The 19,620-nt window shown below is 56.0% G+C and overlaps 3 protein-coding genes across 3 annotated transcripts; 2 read left to right on the forward strand and 1 right to left on the reverse strand.

The window, feature by feature from the left end:
- Positions 1-852: 852 nt before the first annotated feature.
- On the reverse strand, positions 853-7,411 carry TRIM72 (tripartite motif containing 72; the record flags this gene model as incomplete). Its single annotated transcript, XM_084248779.1, has 6 exons — positions 6,890-7,411; positions 4,233-4,328; positions 3,911-4,141; positions 3,441-3,463; positions 2,317-2,435; positions 853-1,424 (listed from the first exon to the last, which is right to left on the reverse strand). Exons 1-6 carry the CDS (start codon positions 7,277-7,279, stop codon positions 853-855), a joined length of 1,431 nt encoding a protein of 476 aa, XP_084104905.1. The 5' UTR covers positions 7,280-7,411.
- PYDC1 (pyrin domain containing 1) lies at positions 5,202-5,505 on the forward strand. The gene has a single exon (XM_084248781.1). The coding sequence runs from the start codon at positions 5,227-5,229 to the stop codon at positions 5,494-5,496; it is 270 nt and encodes an 89-aa protein (XP_084104907.1). The 5' UTR covers positions 5,202-5,226; the 3' UTR covers positions 5,497-5,505.
- Positions 7,412-14,891: 7,480 nt separating the features above from the next.
- On the forward strand, positions 14,892-16,151 carry PYCARD (PYD and CARD domain containing). Its single transcript, XM_084248780.1, has 3 exons — positions 14,892-15,174; positions 15,412-15,486; positions 15,875-16,151. The coding sequence occupies exons 1-3, from the start codon at positions 14,904-14,906 to the stop codon at positions 16,123-16,125; spliced, it is 597 nt and encodes a 198-aa protein (XP_084104906.1). The 5' UTR covers positions 14,892-14,903; the 3' UTR covers positions 16,126-16,151.
- The last annotated feature ends 3,469 nt before the right edge of the window (positions 16,152-19,620 follow it).

The raw sequence follows: 19,620 nt of genomic DNA on the forward strand, positions 1-19,620 counted from the left end.
CTTTTTGGGGTGTCTGTCATCCCTCTTGTAGCCATTGGCATCAGGGTCACCTTGCTAGAAAGGCACGGGTTTGGCCTGGTCAAGATCATACTCAGCAATCTGGGCCTCCCCGGTGGCGCAGCGGTTGAGCGCTGGGTTGCAAAGCTGCCCGCAGCCTCTGCAGCCCTTGTTCGATCCCCGGCTGCTCCCCGGTCACTGGAGGAGGGTCCCACATGGTGCACAGACCTCTCCTGCCACCCGCTGCGCCCCTCAGCAGTGTACTTCGGTCCTTCTGCCTGCTCTGCTCCCCGCTCTGGCGCTGGTGAATTCGCTCACCCTCGCACGCTTCTGACTGTACCCAGTGCTTGTGTAAATAAATAAATAAATCTTTAAAAAAAAAAAAAAAGATCATACTCAGCAATCTGTGCTCTACATGGGGACCTAAGTCAGACTGGGGAGCCGGAAGTGAAAGGGCTGTGGTGTGCTAAGTCCAGACATCCCTTCCCTGCGGCCTCAGGGAGGGCTGAACGAGGCTGAAGGGGCTCCTGAATCTGCAGAGCCCGCCAGCTACTCCCCTCAGTTTTCCCCACACCCCTGAGCTCTCTCCTCACTTTCTTCCCTCCGCCTCAGTTTCTTCTGGAACCCTCAGGCCTCTGTTCCCCAAGGAAGGTTTCCTGACTGACCTGACTCCAGGCAACCCTCCCCCCACAGCCACCCGAATCCCTCACTCACCCGAGTCCCTCTTCATGCAAAGCCCCGACTTCTCAGGATTCTTGAGCCCCCAACCCCCAGACCTGGCCTCACCGCGCCCCCTTCCGGCCCTTCCCCCAGGCCCCAGCCCCCAGGGCTCCGCACCCCTCCCCGGACGCAGCCTCAGGCCTCCTCCGCAGGCCCCACGAGCTGCAGCGGCTGCGCGTTCTTGCCCTTGTCGTGCCAGCACACGTCGAAGAAGGGGTACACCGGCCCGGGCAGGCGCTCGTGGAAGGCGAAGAGCAGCTCGAGCGCGTCGCTGTCGCTGGCGTCGTAGAAGGCGAGGACGCCGTCGCCGAAGCTCAGGTAGATGCCGATGCGCGTGGGCCGCCGCTCCCCCGTGCGCAGCGCCCGCGGCTCCTTGGCCTCCACGTGCGCCTCCAGGATCTTGCCCTCGCGCAGCCCCAGCAGCCAGAGGCCCTGCGAGGGCACGGCGTGCAGCCGGCCGCGGCGGTTGGCCTGGGCCGCCATCACGCCGAGGCCCCAGCGCGGCTTGTCGCCCACCTCCACCTCCCAGTAGTGCTCGCCCGCGGAGAGCAGCTGGCGCGCCACCACCGCCACGGCCTTGTCGAACTGGCGCGGGTCCTCCCCGGCCGGCGGCGCCTTCTGCTCCGAGCACTCCGCGCGGCGGCCCGAGGGCGCCAGCACCAGGCTCGGGTGCGCCGTGCTGGGGTCCAAGGTCAGCTCGCTCAGCGCTGCGGGGGGAGAGCGGTCAGCCCCGCGCGTCCACCGGGCGCCAGCTTGCTCCCCGCCAGTTCAGGAGCCGGCCTGCCCGCCACCTCCCAGCCCCCCCGGGCCGGGCCCCTCTCAGCTCACTGGCCTGGGCTCGGACACGGTCCCATGGGCTCTGGTTTCCAGGTTGCTCAAAGGTAAGCTGAAGGCATAGGACCTTCCCGGTTGTGAGGAAGATGAAGTGGATTCAAGGCGGGTAACTCACCTTCTGAGGCCCAGAAAGGGCCTGGCCACAGAGCAGGAAGCCTCGTCCAAGCCTCACCCAGCTCTCTGACTCCCTGTCTGGCCTAATCTCTGGGCCTTGGTCCTCAGCAGCTAAAGAGAGCCCACCTCCCTGCAGTGAGTGCTGCACCGTGTGTGTGTGTGTGTGTGTGTGTGTGTGTGTGTGTGTCCCAGAGCTTTGTAATCTGCACCCCACTGCTCTCTAGCTCCTGGGTAGGGAGGGAAAGCCCTTGGGCCTCCCCAGCCACAAGCCACCAACAGCCATGTCTGACCCAGGCCAGTCCCCCAGGGTTCCAGTTCTGCAGACCCTCAGCGACCCCTTCCCCATGAACAGAAACTATCATCTCCACTGACTAGAGGGGCAGGAACCAGCCGGGGTCACACAGGGAGTCAGTGGCTCTCCCAGGCCAAGCCCCCCGCAGCCAGCAGCAGCCCCTTCAGTAAGCAGGGTCCACGCCATGTCAGCCACCCACCTACAAATTCATGCCCTCAAAGGTCCTCCTCCCAGAGAAGGTTCCAAGGATGACCTGGATGACCTCCCCAGTTGGGATAGAGGGGCCTTCTGTGTGTGGCTGGAGTCTCCCAGGAGCCCCACAGTTAAGAACACAACCCAGAGGCGGCCCCTCCCTGTACCTGGCATCAGTGCCCGGAACATCTTCCTCCACACCTGGAATTTGAAGTCATCTGAGATGATAGGCAGCTGGATGTCCAGACGGGCTGGGGGCGGCGACTCTGCCAGGATCTTCTGCAGCCTGGGGTGGGGGGGCAAGTGGAGGAGGGGACGGGTCTGTGAAGGGACTTCCTGGAGGAGGCATGGGGTGGGGCAAGGCAAGAGGCAGGACACTGGGGAGGCCAGGGGCTGCAGTGGATTCCAGGTCCCCCCCACATCGCAGCCTGATTTAAAGCTTTTCGGCTGGAGTTTCGGTTTGGAAAGATAATAAGTTGTAGAGATGATGGCGGTGACGTTTACACAACATGAGTGTATTAAATGCCACCAAACTTAATATGTCTGCTGAAAATGGTTAAGCTAGGGTGTTTTATGTTCTATTTTACCACAATTTAAGAAAAAAAAAAAGCCTTCTGGGCCTCCCTGGTGGCACAGGGGTTAAGACAGCACCATGAAGCTGTCCGCAGCCTCTGCAGCACAAGTTTGATCCCCAGCCAGGGAGCAGCCCACATGGCGCAGCAGACCTCTCCTGTCTCACCCGCTGCTCCCCTCAGCAGTGCACTTCGGTCAGTCTGCCTGTTCTGTTCCCCACTCTGTCTCTGGTGGATCCTCTCATCCCCCACACCTCTGGCCTGCACCCCAGCTCTTGTCTGCACAAATAAATACATCTTTTTGAGAAAGCCGCCTGTTAGGATATGGTCCAGGCTCCTCAGCCCTTCAGTTCGCCCCACCTGCCATGCCAGCTTCACCTGCGCTCCCATTCACCAGCCTGCCCTTGCTGTTCCCTCGTCCGCAGCGCCCTTTCCCCAGCTCCTTACCAGCCAACCCTTCACTCCCCATGCCCAGCTCTGTCTTCTCTGACTGCCCCCTGCCCTCCAGGCAGCACGGAGCCACCGTGATACCCATGTTCCTGCCCGCATGTCTCCAGCAGCCGTCCGGGAGGGCCTCACAAAAGACCAGGTCAGCTTCGTGTCTGCCTTCCACACAAAGTGCTGGGACATGGCAGTGGCTGCGGGGGAGCAGGGGGGGACCCATGGCCCCGGAGACAATGAGGGCAGATAGGGGGAGGGGTGGGCCAGGCTGATCTCACCTGCTGGTCACCAGGCAGTATTTCTGGACAGGGAGAAAAAGAGAAGGGAGTGAGACAGGCAGGCGGACACTGGGCACTGCTTGGGATCGCGTGGGCCCCCAGGAATACTGAGAGTGGGCACAGGAAGGATCAGAAAAGTCAAAGGAAACCCAGAACACAACGCACCCCAGCACTTCGCTACGCGTGAATGAGAAAAGGGCGCCCTTCTCCCAGGGGCTCTGAACGTGCTGCGGGACAAGCACCCTAACAAAGGTGCAGACCCACAGCGTCTGTGGCAGGAGTGGCGCCCACTTAGATACAGGGCCCGTGGGCAGCGCCAGGCCTCAACAACCAGAGAGTAGCCCTGGGGCCCAGCCCTCCTCCCGGGTGAGCCTGGCTTCTCGTGGCCCCTCGGGCCCGTCTCCCGCTGGGAGGGCGTCTCTAGACTGGAGCCCTGGCGAGGGGCGAGGCCAAGGTCACCCAGTGCTCACCATGAGGAACTCCGTCTGTGGCTTGTCTGCCACCTCCTCCAGCACCTTCTCCATCTGCCGCAGCTGCTCCAGGTAAGAGTTCACGCCCCCCAGCTCCCGCCGCAAGGCCACCCCTGCCTCCTCCCGCACACGCTCGGCCTCCCGGTCCAGTGAGCCCTCCAGGGCAGCCAGGAACACCCGCATCTTGCCCAGCTGCTCCGCCACAGCCCCCCGGAACTGCTGGACCGTCTCCTATGGGGGCAGAAAGAAAGACAGAAGCATTTGGCAGGGAACCCCCAGCTTGGACCCCTCTCTCGAGGCTTTGCCACACTGAGCCTCTCACCTCCACCTCCACCAGCTGATGCTCCAGCACGGCCACGCTCTTCTCCTTGCGCGCGCACGCCTCCTGCAGCTGCTCCTTCTGCTGTGGGAGCTGTGTCTGGAGGGCGGAGCATAACGAAGTGATGCTGCTGCTGCCCCCCCAACCCACATCTCCACCCTTAACCTACCCTCTCTGCCTTGGCCTCCAGCCAGCACCTCCTCCAGCCTGACTGGCATCTTACCACCCCCTAAGCCCATGTGCAGGACTCCAGACCCCTGCCAGGCTGGTCCTACTCTTTGAACATTCTTTCAGTAACCCCACCCCAGCCTGGCCTTCCCTGCGCCCAAGCCTGCAGCTGTCAGCCCCTCAGCACAGGTCTCTGTGAGGAGGACCAACGTGAATGCAGTTTGGTCTTCTCCACCAGATGGGTCCAGGGCTGAGTACACGGCAGGTTTCAGGGAGAGTGTGTGCGAGTGTGGGGTGTGTGAAGGAGCAACGCAACTTCCTCCTACTCCTGGGCTTCACCCTATACTTCAAAGCAGCACTTAAGCAAAATACCCAATGAGCACTGTGGCCTCTGAGGGCAGTTCCTACCCTAGACCCGGCAGTTTGTGACTCCTGAGGTGCAGGTACTGGGAAGCCCCCAACAGCTCCTGCCCAAGACCCTCTGCTGGGAGTGCATGGCCCTCCAGTGATCTGGCCCCCTCCTGCCCATATAACTTCCTGATTTGTCATGGGAAGAGCCACCCCTGCCTCACCCATGGTATAACAAATTGATCCCCCCACACCCTCCTTCAGGATACTGGGAAACCCTCTTGACACTATTTGCCGATGTGGCCCTCACTTGCCCAGCTAGGAGGCACGTGATTGGACTATTATCTCCCCTGGCCAGCATCCAGATTGGTCTCCTCCCTGGGATATCGTCTAGGGCGACTGCCCCGCCTGCTGCAGAAAAGGACAGGCCTGGTGTCTGTCAGTGTGAGGCCTCAAGGTACAGCGGGATCAGGGCTGAGCCATGGGGAAGAAGCGAGACGCCATCCTGGAGGCTCTGGAGAACCTGACTGCGGATGAGCTCAAGAAGTTCAAGCTGAAGCTGGGGGCAGCTAACGTGCGGGAAGGTTATCGGACCATCCCCCGGGGCTCGCTCGGGATACTGGATGCAGTGGACCTCACGGACAAGCTGGTCTCTTTCTACCGCGAGGACTACGCCGCTGAGCTCACCGCGGGCTTGCTGGCTGACATGGGCCTGCAGGAGGAGGCGGCTCGGCTTCAGGGACTCGCGTGAGTTGCCAGGGTCCGGTGACCCATTTAACCACTGAGTCTGGGACATGGCTCTGGACCAGCGCCCCCCCCCTTCCTCCCCAGGGACCCAGGCATCTGATCCCCCCTTCCAACCCCCTCCTCCCTCACACACCCTTCTGGGGCCCTCCCGAAGGCTTGGGACTGGGCTGGATAGACCCTGGAAGTGTATCCCACCCCTGGGCCGCTGGGTGCCTGGCTCATTTTAGACTCTGTTCTCTCTTCACAGGTAAATGCTCTGGTTTAGGAATTCTGGGGGTTATCAGCAGAGGTGAGTCTGGATTGGGAGGCTTCTGGGAGGAGACAGGTCCTACACTGGGCTAGAAGACCACCAGTCAGCACTGGACTGGGCTGAACTGGACAAGACAGGAGTGAGACACTGAGGCTGGGTCCCTGGAAAAGTCTGGGTGGTGGGAATACCAGCTTGAGGACAAGTGTCTACCCCCCCTCCAGGAGCCTGAGGGCCAAGGAGAGGAGCAGTCAACGCTTGTCTATAGGCAGAAACCCCACAGAAGTCCTCCCAGAGCACAAGTCACAAGAAGCCACAAGAAAGAGCCAGCTTTCCCATCGCAGAGAGAGGACCCCAGGCTTCCAGACCCTTCTGCCTCCAGTCCCTGCACCTGTCACTGTTCTTCCACCTCCCAATAAATGTCTCACTTGAGCCAAAGTCCCTGATAAGGCAGTTTGGGGGCTGGGGTTGTGTGGATGCACACCCTCCCTCCCCTAGGGTGATTTGCCAAATATAAGACATGTGGGAGCTAGTCTGTGCGGGCGTCTCCATTTGCCAGTGTCGGGGTGTCTTTGTGGGGCTCTGGAAGCGGTCAGGACTTCCAGTTCTGACCAGAAAAAAAGCGTTGACTGGACTCGGTGCCAGCCTGGCCGTGCATTGCCCTTTCAGCCTTCCCTGGGGCTAGGCCCATTTGGGGATGGTCAGACCTGCCCCAGTTCTGCACCTTCTGGGAGCGAGGGCCTCTGCGAAGCCGCTGTGAGGCCCCGGCGAGCCCGCTCCGGGACGCGCCAGGGCCAGCGCCTCTGGCCTCTCAGAGGCAGACCTGCCAGCCTGAGCGCCCCACCCAGCCCGCCACAGCTGCAGGGCTGCGGGCACCCACACAGCCCTGGGCGGCGCCAGGCTCCGCCCCATTCTCAGGCTCCGCCCCGTGGCCCCGCCCATCTCCCCGCGCTCCCCAAGGGCCCGCCCCCGGCTCACCAGCCCTCATTGCCACGTGGCCTTGACCCGCCCGCGTCCCCGGCAACTCTGAGCCCTGAAGCTCAGAGTCCAGGTCCAGGCAGCGACCTCCTGCCCCGCCGGGCCCGCCCCTCCCCCCCCCCCCACAATCCGGTGGGGCCGGGTCCCCGCGGGCAGCTGCCCGGTTCCGCACCTTGAGGCGGGCGTGGGCCTCGGAGGCCTGCAGCAGGCGGTGCCCGCGGTGCGAGCCGAGCGAGGCGCACACGCCGCACACGAGCACGCGGTCCTGCTCACAGTAGATGCTCAGTGGGTCGAGGTGCTCCTCGCAGTGGCCCTGCGGCACCTGCGCCAGCCCCTCCACCAGGCGTGCCAGCTGCAGGTTGGTGCTGAGCACCTGCGGCCGCGTGGGCGCCTGGCAGCTCGGGCAGGGCACCGTGCCGTCCGCCGCCGGCTCCCCGGCCACGCGGCCCAGGCAGGCGCGGCAGAAGCTGTGGCCACACTCTGCGGTCACGGGCGCGTCGAACAGCTTCAGGCACAGCGGGCAGGACAGCTCCTGGTGCAGGAGGCGGGGCGCGGCCGACATGGCGGGCCTGGGGACGGGAGGGGTGCGTCAGGGAGGCTGGAGGGTGCGGGGGAGCCCCAGCGCCTGCTCCAGGCTGGTCTTTGGGCCAGAGAGAACCCCGACCTATAAAGATCGCACATGCGGTACAGGAAGGGGCTCTGGTGCTGGCCAAGGCAGAAGGGGGACAGGGCTCAGTACCAATACCAACCTCAAGAGCAGTTCTCAACCCCAGCCCCCAAGTTACCCCTACGGGGAACCTTGTCTCAATTCCAGTTCCTGAAAAACCTAGCCCTGCTTCCAAACAGTCTTACCCACTGTCTTAGCCCCAGACCTTGGCCTCGGTCCTAAATTCTCCAGCCCCTACCTGCTACCCTCCCCCTCACCGATCTAGACTCCCAGTACTCCCTCACCCTGCGTCTCCAGGCCCATGACTCACAGATCTGGCTGGAGATCTTCGGCCAAAAGAGAGTCCCGGGAAGCCCAGCCCAGGTCAAGCCTAAGGAGAAGGGGGCCGACGCGCAAAGGCAGGAGAGGGGCAAACAGCAAGCTGAGCGCAAGGACAGGGACTGCAGCGGCAGCCGGCCGTGGACACCGCGGGTGACTGCACACCGTGAACAGCCGCAGACCCTCCCAGGCTGAGCCCCAGCCCAGGACTATATTTAGCTGCCGTGCCCAACCCCTCCCATCACTTCTGGAAACCAGTTCTAAAAGTGAGGACTAAGTGGTCAGCCAGCAAGTATCACATGTCAGGGCCACCTGTTATGGGCCATCCACTGTCCTCCCTTCCCTGCCCAGCCCAGAGCCAAAACTCATAGCCAAAGAGTTTTGGGCAGGGCCTCTTGTGCCTCAGAAGAGACAAGACCATGACTGAGGGTGTCTCTCCTTCCTCCCCTCCCCCATTTCCCCAGCCTGCAACTTCCGCCTTTTCCACCTGTGGCCCCTCTCCAGCTTGTCACCCACTTATTCCCCAAGCATGCGGCTCACCCAAGGTCACACCGGCAGTATTATCTCCACCCAAGGACAGGACCTTACCCCACCCTGAAAGGCATCCTTCCTCCAGGGCGGAGGGGACGCTGTGGCTTCCATGGTGCCCAACACGAGCCCAGGGGCAAAGCAGGCCTCCCCAATGCCTGGGAAATGGACCCCACGGGGACAGTGGAACAAAGGACAGACTGACCATGGAACATGCAGCCCAGAATGCTCTCCTGCCCTGAGCCTCAGGCCTTCCCCAGGCTTCTCCTTCAAATCTGCTTAAATTTTCATACAGAACAAAGAGCAAGTCCTCCCTGGGGCCTGCACAGCCCCACCTGATCTGACCCCATCCATCTCCCCCACCCGTCTCCACCCCTGCCCCCTGGCCCACTCCAGCTACCCTTGCCCTCTGCTCTGCCTGGAACACTCTGTCAAGCCTAGGACGGCACTGCCCCCGGCCCCATCAGCTCTTTGCTCAATGCCACCTTTTTAGAGAAGCCTTCCTGACTCCCTGATTTTAAAATCTCATCTCTCCCTTCCCTGCTTTATTTTTCTCCGTAGCAGTTAGCACCACCTCACATGCAATACCGTTTTCTTTCTTGTTAGGTTTTTTGTGTCTGAGTCCCCCTGCAGAATATAAATTTTGTTCACTGATTTTTTAAAAAATTTATTTATGGGGCCTCCCCTGGTGGCTCAGGCGGTTGAGCGCCGCGCTGTGAAGCTGTCCGCAGCCTCTGCAGCGCCGGTTTGATTCCCCGCCAGCCAGGGAGAACCCCACATGGCACAGCAGACCTCTCCTGCCTCGCCCGCTGCTCCCCTCAGCAGTGTATTTCAGTCAATCCGCCTGTTCTGCTCCCCACTCTGTCTCTGGTGAATCCTCTCACCCTCCCGCGCATCTGGCCTGTACCCCGGTTCTTGTATAAAATGAATAAATAAATCTTTTTTAAAAATGTATGCATGCAGGGCCTCCCTGGTGGCGCAGCGGTTGAGCGCTGGGTTGCGAAGCTGCCCGCAGCCTCTCCAGCGCCGGTTCGATCCCCGGCTGCTCCCCAGCCACCAGAGGAGGGTCCCACATGGCGCGCAGACCTCTCCTGCCGCCCGCTGCTCCCCTCAGCAGTGTACTTCAGTCCTCTGCCTGCTCTGCTCCCCGCTCTGGCTCTGGTGAATTCTCTCACCCTCCCACACTTCTGACTGTACCCAGTGCATGTATAAACAAAAACAAACAAACAAATAAATAAAACATGCCTCTATTAAAAAAAAAACATTAAAAAAAGATTTATGCATGCATGCATGCAAGAACAGGGATGCAAGCCAGAGGTACAGGCGGGTCTTGTGATGAGACCAGGTTAATTGTCCCAGGAGGTAGCCAGACACCCCGAGATGAACAACGAGGAAGATATTTTTCTGTTTATAAAGGGGAAGGAGGCATCTGTCCCCTACACCTCTTCGAAGGTCTTCTCCTTACTCCAACTCTTGGGCTAGTAAATAAATCTAAGCCAGAGGGTTCCTTGCACATCCAGCTTTTGTGACAAGCCTTTGGAATTGTCTCCAAGTTCTGAGCTCATTCCTTCTTGAACACTTGAGGTTCTTGCACGTTCCTGCTTAGGAAGCTGCTCCAGGCCTCCTGGCCCCTTGCAGGCATGCACTAGGGACATTGTTCAGCCTGGAATCATTTGGGCCTCTCAGGAAGAGATGGTGAAGTTGTATTATTCTTTTTTTTTTAAATGGTAATTTTTCTTAAGTTCTTTAGGTTTTTTTTTTTTAAGATTTATTTATATAAGCCCTGGGTATAGTCAGAAGCGCAGGAGGGTGAGAGAATTCACCAGAGCCAGAGCGGGGAGCAGAACAGGCAGAAGGACCGAAGTACACTGCTGAGGGGAGCAGCGGGTGGCAGGAGAGGTCTGCGCGCCATGTGGGACGGGGAGCAGCCGGGGATCGAACCGGCGCTGCAGAGGCTGCGGGCAGCTTCGCAACCCAGCGCTCAACCGCTGCACCACTGGGGAGGCCCGAAGTTGTATTATTCTTTAGGAGCACAGCACAGAACTATACGAGCGACTGCAGGTTTAATCATGGCACGAGAAGAGTCTCAGGAAGCTAGCGTTTTTTACCAGGACCCTGAGAAGTCCAGAAAAGTCTGAGCTCCCCACTCTCTTCTTCTTTAAGCCTCTGGTTTCCTCCATGCTTTTTTTTTTTTTTTTTTTTTTTGATGCCTTGGCCTTGGCCTTGGGTTAGCAAGAAGGGTGGGGGGGAGAATGATAGCATATCTGGAATTGGTTTCGAAACTGCAAGTCACTTCACTTCAGCGTGAAAAGCCAACTCCCTGAATGTAGATTTCACCTGGTGCTTCCATCACTGCCAAGCTGGGGCTGAAGGTCTGGGCAGTGGGATTGGGTACCCAAGACAGGAGGTGAGGATCACTTCAACCCCTCTCTGTAGATGCACCTCTGACCCAGGGAAGAGACACTTTCTATAGCACGTTGGTGGACAAGAAGCGGGCCGGGGGGGCTCCCTGGTGGCCTAGAGCTGAAGTCTCAGTGCTACCACTGCCACAGCCTGAGTTCAATCCCTGGCCAGGGAGCTAACCCACATATGGCGCCTCAGACCTCTCCTGTCTTGCCTGCTGCTCTCCTCAGCAGTGGATTTCAGCAGGTCTGCCTATTCCGCTCCCCACTCTGTCTCTGGTAAACCCTCTCATCCCCTGCACCTCTGGCATACATCTGAGTTCTTCTACACAAAAATAAAATATTTAATAAAGAAAAAAAGGGACCAAGCTATGTCCAGGGGAGGAGGAAGTGGGGACAGTGTTGCTGACCTCACAGCTCTGCTCACAGAGCTCATAGGGGACAGACTTCAGCACAATCTAGGGGAGAGCTTCCCAGCAGCTAGGTGACAAGTGCCGAGGGATGTGACAGCACCTTGCACTGGATAAATGCAGAGAGAAGCCAGGGCCACTGCAGACTCAGTCCTGAATAGGGGTGTCCCTGGGCGTACCCAGGGAGACCCCACTTCTCTAGGCTTCAGCAGCTCCAGTTACAAGGATAAGTAGGATGATAACAACATCCCAGTAGGTTGTCATGAGGATTAAATGTGCTGAATGAACACAAGGGACATGTGCTGACACCCAAGGGCTTAGGAAGCGGCGACTCCACTAGTTAGGCTCAAACTTTTCGTTATTGTGTGACCTTAGGCCTTTTCTCATTTGTAAAACTGGGGCCATGTCAGAATTATTATCAAGACTGTTGAACTGTTAGTAAGATTCAACAAGTTAATTCATGTAAAGCTCTCAGAACATAAAAAATGTTCAGTAAATATTGGCAATTGCAACTATTACAGTTATTACTATTTGTTTCAGTGAATCTTCCTATAGCCCATAAGGTCAGTAACATCATCCCCACTTCACAGATTGCGAAGCTGAGGCTCAGAAACTTTACGATGACAAAAGCATTTACTATGCACCAGGCCTTTTCCAAGCACTTCACAATTCTTTTTTTTTTTTTTTTTTAAGAATTATTCCTTTAGGGCCTCCCTAGTGGCACAAGGGGTTAAGTCTCAGCACTATGAAGCTATCCACAGCCACTGCAGCATGAGTTCGATCCCCAGCCAGGGAGTTACTACCCACATGGTGCAGCAGACCTATTCTGTCTGGCCTGCTGCTCCCCTCAGCAGTGTATTTCAGTCGATCCGTGTGTTCTGCTCCCCACTCTGTCTCTGGCGAATCTTCTCACCTCCCGCACCTCTGGCCTGTACCCCAGTTCTTGTATGCATAAATAAAATAAATCTTTTTTTAAAAGAATTATTCCTTTATTCCTTTATTGTAAGATTTTTATTTTGTATAGAATAACTGAGGTGTAGACTTTACAATTCTTAAAGCACAGGTAACCTCATCACTTATAACTTCAAGACAACCCCAACACTGTTCCGATCTCAAAGGGAGCTCCGGAGGCATAAAGAGATCAAGTGAACCAAAGTCCTGGTATTCTCTGGTCCTTCTTGCACCAGGGGAGAGGCTCCAGCAATAAAAGGGCTGCCTTTCAGGGTGAGGGGCCACACCCAGAAAGCCTCTTATCACCACCAATTGTTCTGGCTCTGATCCAGGGGATCTGGCTCTGATCCAGGGTGGGTCTGAGATGAGATGTGGAGATTCTTTCTTACCAGATATCAAAGCTCATATTTCTGATCTCTTCACTCAGAAAAAGGGGTTAAGGGAGAAGGAATGACTATGGCTTCCCAATGAGCAACTCAAGGTTCCTATTCCCCACCTCCCCAGTGGAAACCACCTCACCTGCCTAAGGGACCTTGGGCAACCTACTGCCCTTCCCAGAGTACTGATTCCTTATGGGCCAGTGAGGTGAGCACACTTAGTAAGACAAACCCCCAAGAGGGAGCTGTGATCTCCCTAAGTCACACAGCTAAAAGGTAGAGGGTATGAAAATTGAATGTATGCAGGGCAGACATTCCTCATTGCTTTTCCCAATATTTCAAAATATGAATGTGCTTTTTTATGTTCTAGAGCATTCTGCAATGAGGAAGTTAATGCTATAGTCACTATTATCACAATATCCGCAATAATATTATCACTATTGTAACTATTAACTAGTACATTACTGTTAACATTAACATCTGCAATATTATCATCACTATTATCTCAACAACAGATGTTTGTGGAGTCTGAAGGAGACATATATTGATATTTCCTTATTATAATCTCTCTAAGCAAGTTGTCCAGTTTTGAGGGCAGGGAGTGAGAGTTTTAGGACATTGGTTGGCACTTGGACCTAGGACCCAGAGGGCCATTGGTTCCATCTGCATTTCATTCTTCACAACCGGTGTAGGCTTCCAGAGTCATTTCTGAAAACCTGCAAGGTGGGTAAGTACACATCTCACTGGGAGGATTAAATGAGGTCAGGCATGTTGCAGGCTTCGCATAGTGCCTGGAATCTAATAAATCCAAAAAATGAAACATATTACAATGCAATGTTATCCCAATTAAAAAAATCCTTTTAATAAATTATAAGCCTGGGCCTCCCTGGTGGCACAAGTGGTTAAGACGCAACCTATGAAGCTGTCCACAACCTCTGCAGCACAAGTCGATCCCCAGCCAGCATGCATGAGGAGGGGCATCAGGCCCTGCGCCTCCACCTGAAGCTCGTGGATGCCACATGCTGCAGGCAACCCAGCCTCTTCGTTCCTTCATTCAGCAAATCTCCTCTGAGCTCCGGTGAGCCCAGCACTCTCGATGCTGGGCATTCAGAAACTAGCCAGGTGGAGTAACTGCCCTCATGGAGACAGGGCAGAAGGTGGATGCCCGGTAAGGGGATGCATGTATTGCATGTCAGGATCACATCACCAGGAGGAATGATGACTGTTACAAGCCAGCTGCGGGGGAACATGAAGGATTCCCAACCCCCACCAGGAAGGCGAGCCAAGTCCTCCTGTCTGGAAGCTGCCTCTCGGAAGCGCTGTGTGTAGGGCACAGTTGCTCCCTTGGGCCACATTCACTCACTGTTGAGTCCATGGATACTTTTTTGAGAGTCTACTTCCCTCACACTCCGCTCCAGATGCTGTGGGTATAACCAGGCTCTTGACAGGCGGGGTTTACATTCCCGCAGGAAGGCTGATACCAAACAGAGTTCGCTGAAATGTAGTCACAATTGCTACATGAGCTACAAATTAGTAGAAGGTATGAACAGATCTGAGAGGGATTTCCAGGCCTGCCAGAGAAAGTGACATTTTAACGTGAGAACAAAAGCCTCAAGAGTTTGTCAAGCAAAGAGTGAGAGAAGAGAAGTTTCAGGTTGAAGGCAACGTTTCGGAGAAGCGATGGGGCCGGGGGTGTCTGAGGAACTCAGGAGGGAGAGCAGGGTGTGGAGAAGGCAAGGCTGGTGAGGGCCACAGGCCAGGCCAGCAGGGCCATGGTGAGGGCAAGTGAAGGATTCTGGACACAACTCACCACGCCACCTCCCACCAGCCGTCTGGATCGAGGCCCTGGGCAGAGTGGATCTCCACCCACCACCTTCCCTCCAGTCAGGAATTTTCTCAACTATTACAAGAGTCTCTTGTCAACACTTCCCAAGAAATTCCACGGAACCAATTCCGGCTCCCGGGAAGCATCAGACCCGGGTTATGCTGGACCGCTTACTAAGCGGATGAGGAAATATCATCCCCACTTTACTGATGAGGAAACCGATATGAAAGAGAAAAAGCACACACATCTCTATCCTGTTTGCACCTCATTTCTTCCCTATAGGTGGAATTTGGGGAGCTACACGGTTCTGGCTGTTAGGATGCTAAGATTCCGTGCCACGCGAGAAAGGATGCTAGAGAGCAGGGGAAGGTGGAGATGTCCGGTTCTAGAATTCCAGGAGTCTGAGCCCTGGCGCTTCGGCAGACCAGCCTTCGGTGAGGGACGGTGCGAGCCGGAGAGGCAGGCGCCGCCCCGAGCCCTCCCGCCCTGACTCCTGGGTCCCACCTCGCAGATCCGCCTCCGGCCGGCACCAGCGGAGAACGCACTGTTGGCACCCCCCAAAGGCATGGGCACCGCACTACACCGAGGGCAGGGTCTGGGGTGGAGTCGGGAGAAGGCGGGGAGCCCCAGGTTCCGCTCTGAGCCAACTTCCTGCCCTCCTGCTCCAGCAGACACCGAGCAGGCGGCGCAGGGTGAAAGCCCGGGAAAATGGGGCGCGCGCGCGACGCCATCCTGGAGGCGCTGGAGAACCTGACGGCCGACGAGTTGAAGAAATTCAAGATGAAGCTGCTTTCAGTGACGCCGCGCGAGGGCTTTGGGCGCATCCCGCGGGGGCAGCTGCTGCCCTTGGACGCCATGGACCTCACCGACAAGCTGGTCAACTACTACCGGGAGGACTACGGCGCCCAGCTCACGGGCTCCGTGCTGCGCGAGATGGGCATGCAGGACCTGGCCGAGCAGCTGGACGCGAGCGGCTCGGGTGAGCGCGCCCCTCCGCGGGCCCCCTCCGCTGTCCCCGCCTCTACCCCCCATCCCGGAGTGTGCCCCTCGGACACTTTCACTTCCTGTTCCTTCTACCCTCTGAAAAAAGGTCCTCCTGCCGGGAAGGGAGGCTTCCCTCTGTCCTGACCTAGCCTTCACCTGGGCTTAGGATCAGGACCTCTCCCCAGCCACCCCCCCACCCCCCCTACCCCCGCCCATACTGATTTCTTTACAGGCCCTGGAGCGGTGCCATCGGCGGTGGCGGTGCCATCTGCGGCCACAGCCCTTCCCCAGATGGCAGCCAAGCAAGGTGAGGCTGATTGACACCTTATCTCCTGCCTGGGATCCTCCCCAGATACGGGATGGAGGCCCTTCCCCTGATGGCAGCCAAGCTAGGTGAAGCTTTCACACGCAGCCTCCTGTCTCCCCAGATCCACCCAACACACCTCTGCAAAGGGGAAGGCCAGGCTGAGCAACCCTGCCCACTTCACAGCTGGTGTGGAGTGAGTGGCTGAGCCTGGTGGAGAAAAAGTAATACTCACCCAACTCCGTCCAGAGTCCTGGTGGCTGCCCCCCTTAAGCCCTACTCCTTAGGGCTACACTCAGAGCAATTTCTAGAGAGATCAGGTTTCCACAGGGACAGGCCCTAGCACTGGCCCTAGGTGCCAGCTCACCTGCTCTCCTCCCTCCTGCCCCAGGACACTTTGTGGACCATCACCGGGCAGCCCTCATTGCCCGCGTCACAAACGTGGAAGGGATCCTGGATGCCCTGTATGGGAAGGTCCTGACAGAGGAGCAGTACCAGGCAATCCGAGCAGAGGCCACCAACCCAACCAAGATGAGGATGCTCTTCAGCTTCGCTCCAGCCTGGGACCTGAGCTGCAAGAACCTGCTCCTTCAGGCCCTACGGGACACCCAGCCCTACCTGGTGACCGACCTGGAGAAGTAAGGCACTTCCCAGCAGTGGCCCCATGGACACCCCCTGGGTGATCTGGGATTTTTATATACAATATGAAAACCGCATCCTGTCCTTGTGTTCTTTTCCTGCGTCCAGCCGTGTTCGCACATGCAGGGCTGTTACACATCCAAATGCCAGAGAGGCTTGGCTCAGGTCTACTCGCTGCCTAAGGCAGCAGGTTCCCCGAATGCTTCATCCTTCCTGCCTCAGTCACGGAGGAATATCCCCTCCTCAGCCGCTACTTGGCCACTCCCCTAGCACTACTCCAGAGGGTCTGCCCTTGAGATGACAGTTAACCTTGTGGACAAGGTGTAAAAGTTAAAGAAGATATATCAAAGGGTCTGGAACTGGGGGTGCAGGCGGTCAGATTTGCTAGAGGCAATTTAAAACAGGCTAACCTACATAGTTTGTTGTTTTGTCCATGGAGAGAGCAAAATTGTGAAATGAGTAATTTTCAGGGAGAGAAACAGTATCACCTAAACAAAGGACAAGAGCACAGGCCACCAAGTATTCCTCCTCGCACTGGCACCAGAAGCTTAGTTGCTTCTTCCATTCAACCCCTGCCCCTGGAGGAAGGGGTTATATAGTTTGCCCAGAAAACACACCACCACAGAAGCAATTGTGGGGACTTCTTTGGTCTGCCTACAACAGGACCGAGTTCATCCCTCCAGGTAACAGCACTTGAGCCTTTTCAGAGGCTGATTAGGGAATGATATCCTGTAACAACATCCGAAGTACACCTTGCCCCCAAATTCTTTCTGGCCTCGAAGTGGGGGGAGGCAATCACAAAGCAACAGGCAGGCCCCAAAGAGGCCCAGTAGCCCATTCTTAGAGGTTGAGAGTCCCCACACACGGGGAACCCAGGTATGAGGGTAATGACTGGCTCTGTGCCCTTCACAATGATATACCTACCAGCCAACAAGCAAAGCTGTACAGACTTCATTAGACTGACTTCTAGCAGGTAACGAGAATTAGCTATGGACGTCATCATTCACACGTCTTCAGAAATGTATGAACAATCTCATTCTGACAACGTGCAACATTTCCCGTCCCATTGTGATCTACTCGATCACCAGACATCACCAGAGCATGGAGGAAATAAGTGGTTACTGGGAAGCTAAGATGTAGCTGTCAAGGCCTCCTGGCTACATGGGACTGCTCCTGAAGCTCCCTGGGGCGCCAGGAGGAAAGCCGAGCTTCCCCAGAAGCAGGAACCAGGCCAACATCCTGAGTAGCGCGCCATGAAATGCTGGTGCTCCCCATACCATCCTCAACTGTGGTCTTTGTGAGTCTTCAAATTCAAGTCTCATTCAGTCCCTGAGATGATGGGTCAATGGTCACTTACATCTTACTTCCCAGAACTGAAATTGTTTTACCATTCCTGTATCTCGCATGAAAGGCAACAGCCTAACCAGTCAACAAAAATCTTTGCATGTTCCATAAAGACCAGATTTTCTTGCCAACTTACATTGAGCCACCTCCCTTTTCACCTTCACTGCCCCAACAACTGCAGGTATGCCTAACATGCTACCCACAGCCCTTCTAACTGGTCTCTGCCGCCACTAGACCACCACCTTCAAGGATCTGAGTGATCAGAACAGATCATGGAAATGGACTGTCTCACTTCAAACAGGACACCAAACTTCCCTTTCAGCTGGCCCTGATAACAGCAAACCCAAGCAGACCGAATTCCAAAAGACCTTTTCAACTTCTGTGCCTGTAACCTTTGCATGTGAAAGGTAGTAACTGGCATTTATTGCATACCTAGTGTTGACATTTTTCAAAAGCATCATGGAACCTAACAGTTCTCAGGAGATGGGGCCATGGCAGACACTTCCTTACACAAGACATTGTTAAAGAGCAGCTACGAAAGCCAATGCAAGCCTGGGGCAAAAAAAAAAAAAAAAACAGGGAGGGGAGGGATTGGGGTCAAAATAAGGGGGTTGCAATTGTATGGGGAATATAAAAATAAAATTTATAAAAATTAAAAAAAAAAAACAGTTCAAAGAAACAGTTCTCCTTAAAAATGTTTTCTTTGGCCTCCCTGGTGGCGCCAGGGATTGTTTCAGCACTATGAAGCTACTGGCAGCCACTCTCGATCCCCAGCAGGGAGCTGACCCATATGGCGCAGCAGACCTCTCCTGTCTCACCCGCTGCTCCCCTCAGCAGTGTTTCAGTAGATCTGCCTGTTCTGCTCCCCACTATCTCTGGTGAATCCTCTCATGCCCCCATACCTCAGACCTATACCCCAGTTCTCGTATATGTAAGTAAAAAATAAATCTAAATTCTTTTTCCTTTACCCTTGTGTCCAGGGGATAGAGGGATGGAAGTGGGTGTGGGGGAAGCTCAGAGTTCTACCAGACTCTAAGCACAGCACAGGAGAGCGACTAAGGACAGTTCTACAGTGAGAGGACGTAAAGGTCAAATCCGGACTATACCTCTCACCAATTAATAGCCTAAGGCCAGCTTGGACATAAAAGGACATAACTCAACACTTAATGAACTGGCGCTGAATAAGGGCCAGTGTCAGCAATGATCTCCACTAGGATATTCTTATTCCCAGCTCCCCAGTGGCTCAGAATAGCATCTGAGGGCCTCCCCGCTGATGAGGCGGGTCTAGTGCCGTGCTGTGAAGCTCTCCGCAGCTTCTGCAGTGCGGGTTCTATCCCAGCCGGCTGAGAATTCCACATGGTGCGGCAGACCTCTCCTGTCATGCCTGCTGCTCCCCTCAGCAGTGTATTTCTGTTGTCTGCCTGTTCTGCTCCCTGCTCTGTCTTCTGGTGAATCCTCTCACCCTCCCTTGCCTCTGGCCTGTACCCACACTCTTGTATAAAAATAAATTAAAATAGAGCATCTGAAACATTTTTTGCTCAAATCCCCATGTATCACAAGGACTAAAAGAGAACAGCTTAAGCCAGTATTGGCTGGGCCTGTGATAATTACAAAAACCCGTAAGCAGGACCCAGCCTTCCATGGCTGACTACCATCCTACCCCTAGCTCGCATTGTTTATATAAGTTTGCACTAAGTTGGGGAATCATGAAGGGAATGTGCAGGAAACAAGTCTGCCAAGAGTGAGGAGCCAGAAAGCTCAGGGCCCACACCTGGGCCTCCTTACAACTCAACAATCCACATGCAAAAAAGTTGCCAACTCATTCAAGTTCAACTCAAAGACACTGCTGTACAGAGAACTGGTCTCACACTCACAGCCTTGCAGAGAGGCCTTCCCACATGCCCTACTTTTTAACTTAGGAGCAGTACATGGGGTAGGCCAGCTTTCCCGTGAACTCAGCCCTCTCAGCCTGATCTGACAGGTCCCCATCCTAGAAGGCTTAAGGATGCTGAACAGCTATAGGGGCTCATGCAACACTGCCACCTTGAGGTGCATGCGGGGTGCCACATGCAAAGCTAGGCTCCTGCTCCTTCAAAGCTTCCTTCTTCCCATACTCACCTGCCCTTGTTCAAGCATGGCTCCACACCACAGTGG

Source organism: Talpa europaea (assembly GCF_964194135.1).
Source record: "Talpa europaea genome assembly, chromosome: 12".
In the NCBI taxonomy this organism is placed as follows: Eukaryota; Metazoa; Chordata; class Mammalia; order Eulipotyphla; family Talpidae; genus Talpa; species Talpa europaea.

Bases quoted from the DNA above. Each gene is read 5' to 3' on its own strand.
- PYDC1 (XM_084248781.1), top strand. From the start codon at position 5,227: ATGGGGAAGAAGCGAGACGCCATCCTGGAGGCTCTGGAGAACCTGACT.
- PYCARD (XM_084248780.1), top strand. From the start codon at position 14,904: ATGGGGCGCGCGCGCGACGCCATCCTGGAGGCGCTGGAGAACCTGACG. The intron at 15,175-15,411 runs GTGAGCGCGCCC...ATTTCTTTACAG, and splicing joins GCTGGACGCGAGCGGCTCGG to GCCCTGGAGCGGTGCCATCG. The intron at 15,487-15,874 runs GTGAGGCTGATT...CTCCTGCCCCAG, and splicing joins CCAGATGGCAGCCAAGCAAG to GACACTTTGTGGACCATCAC.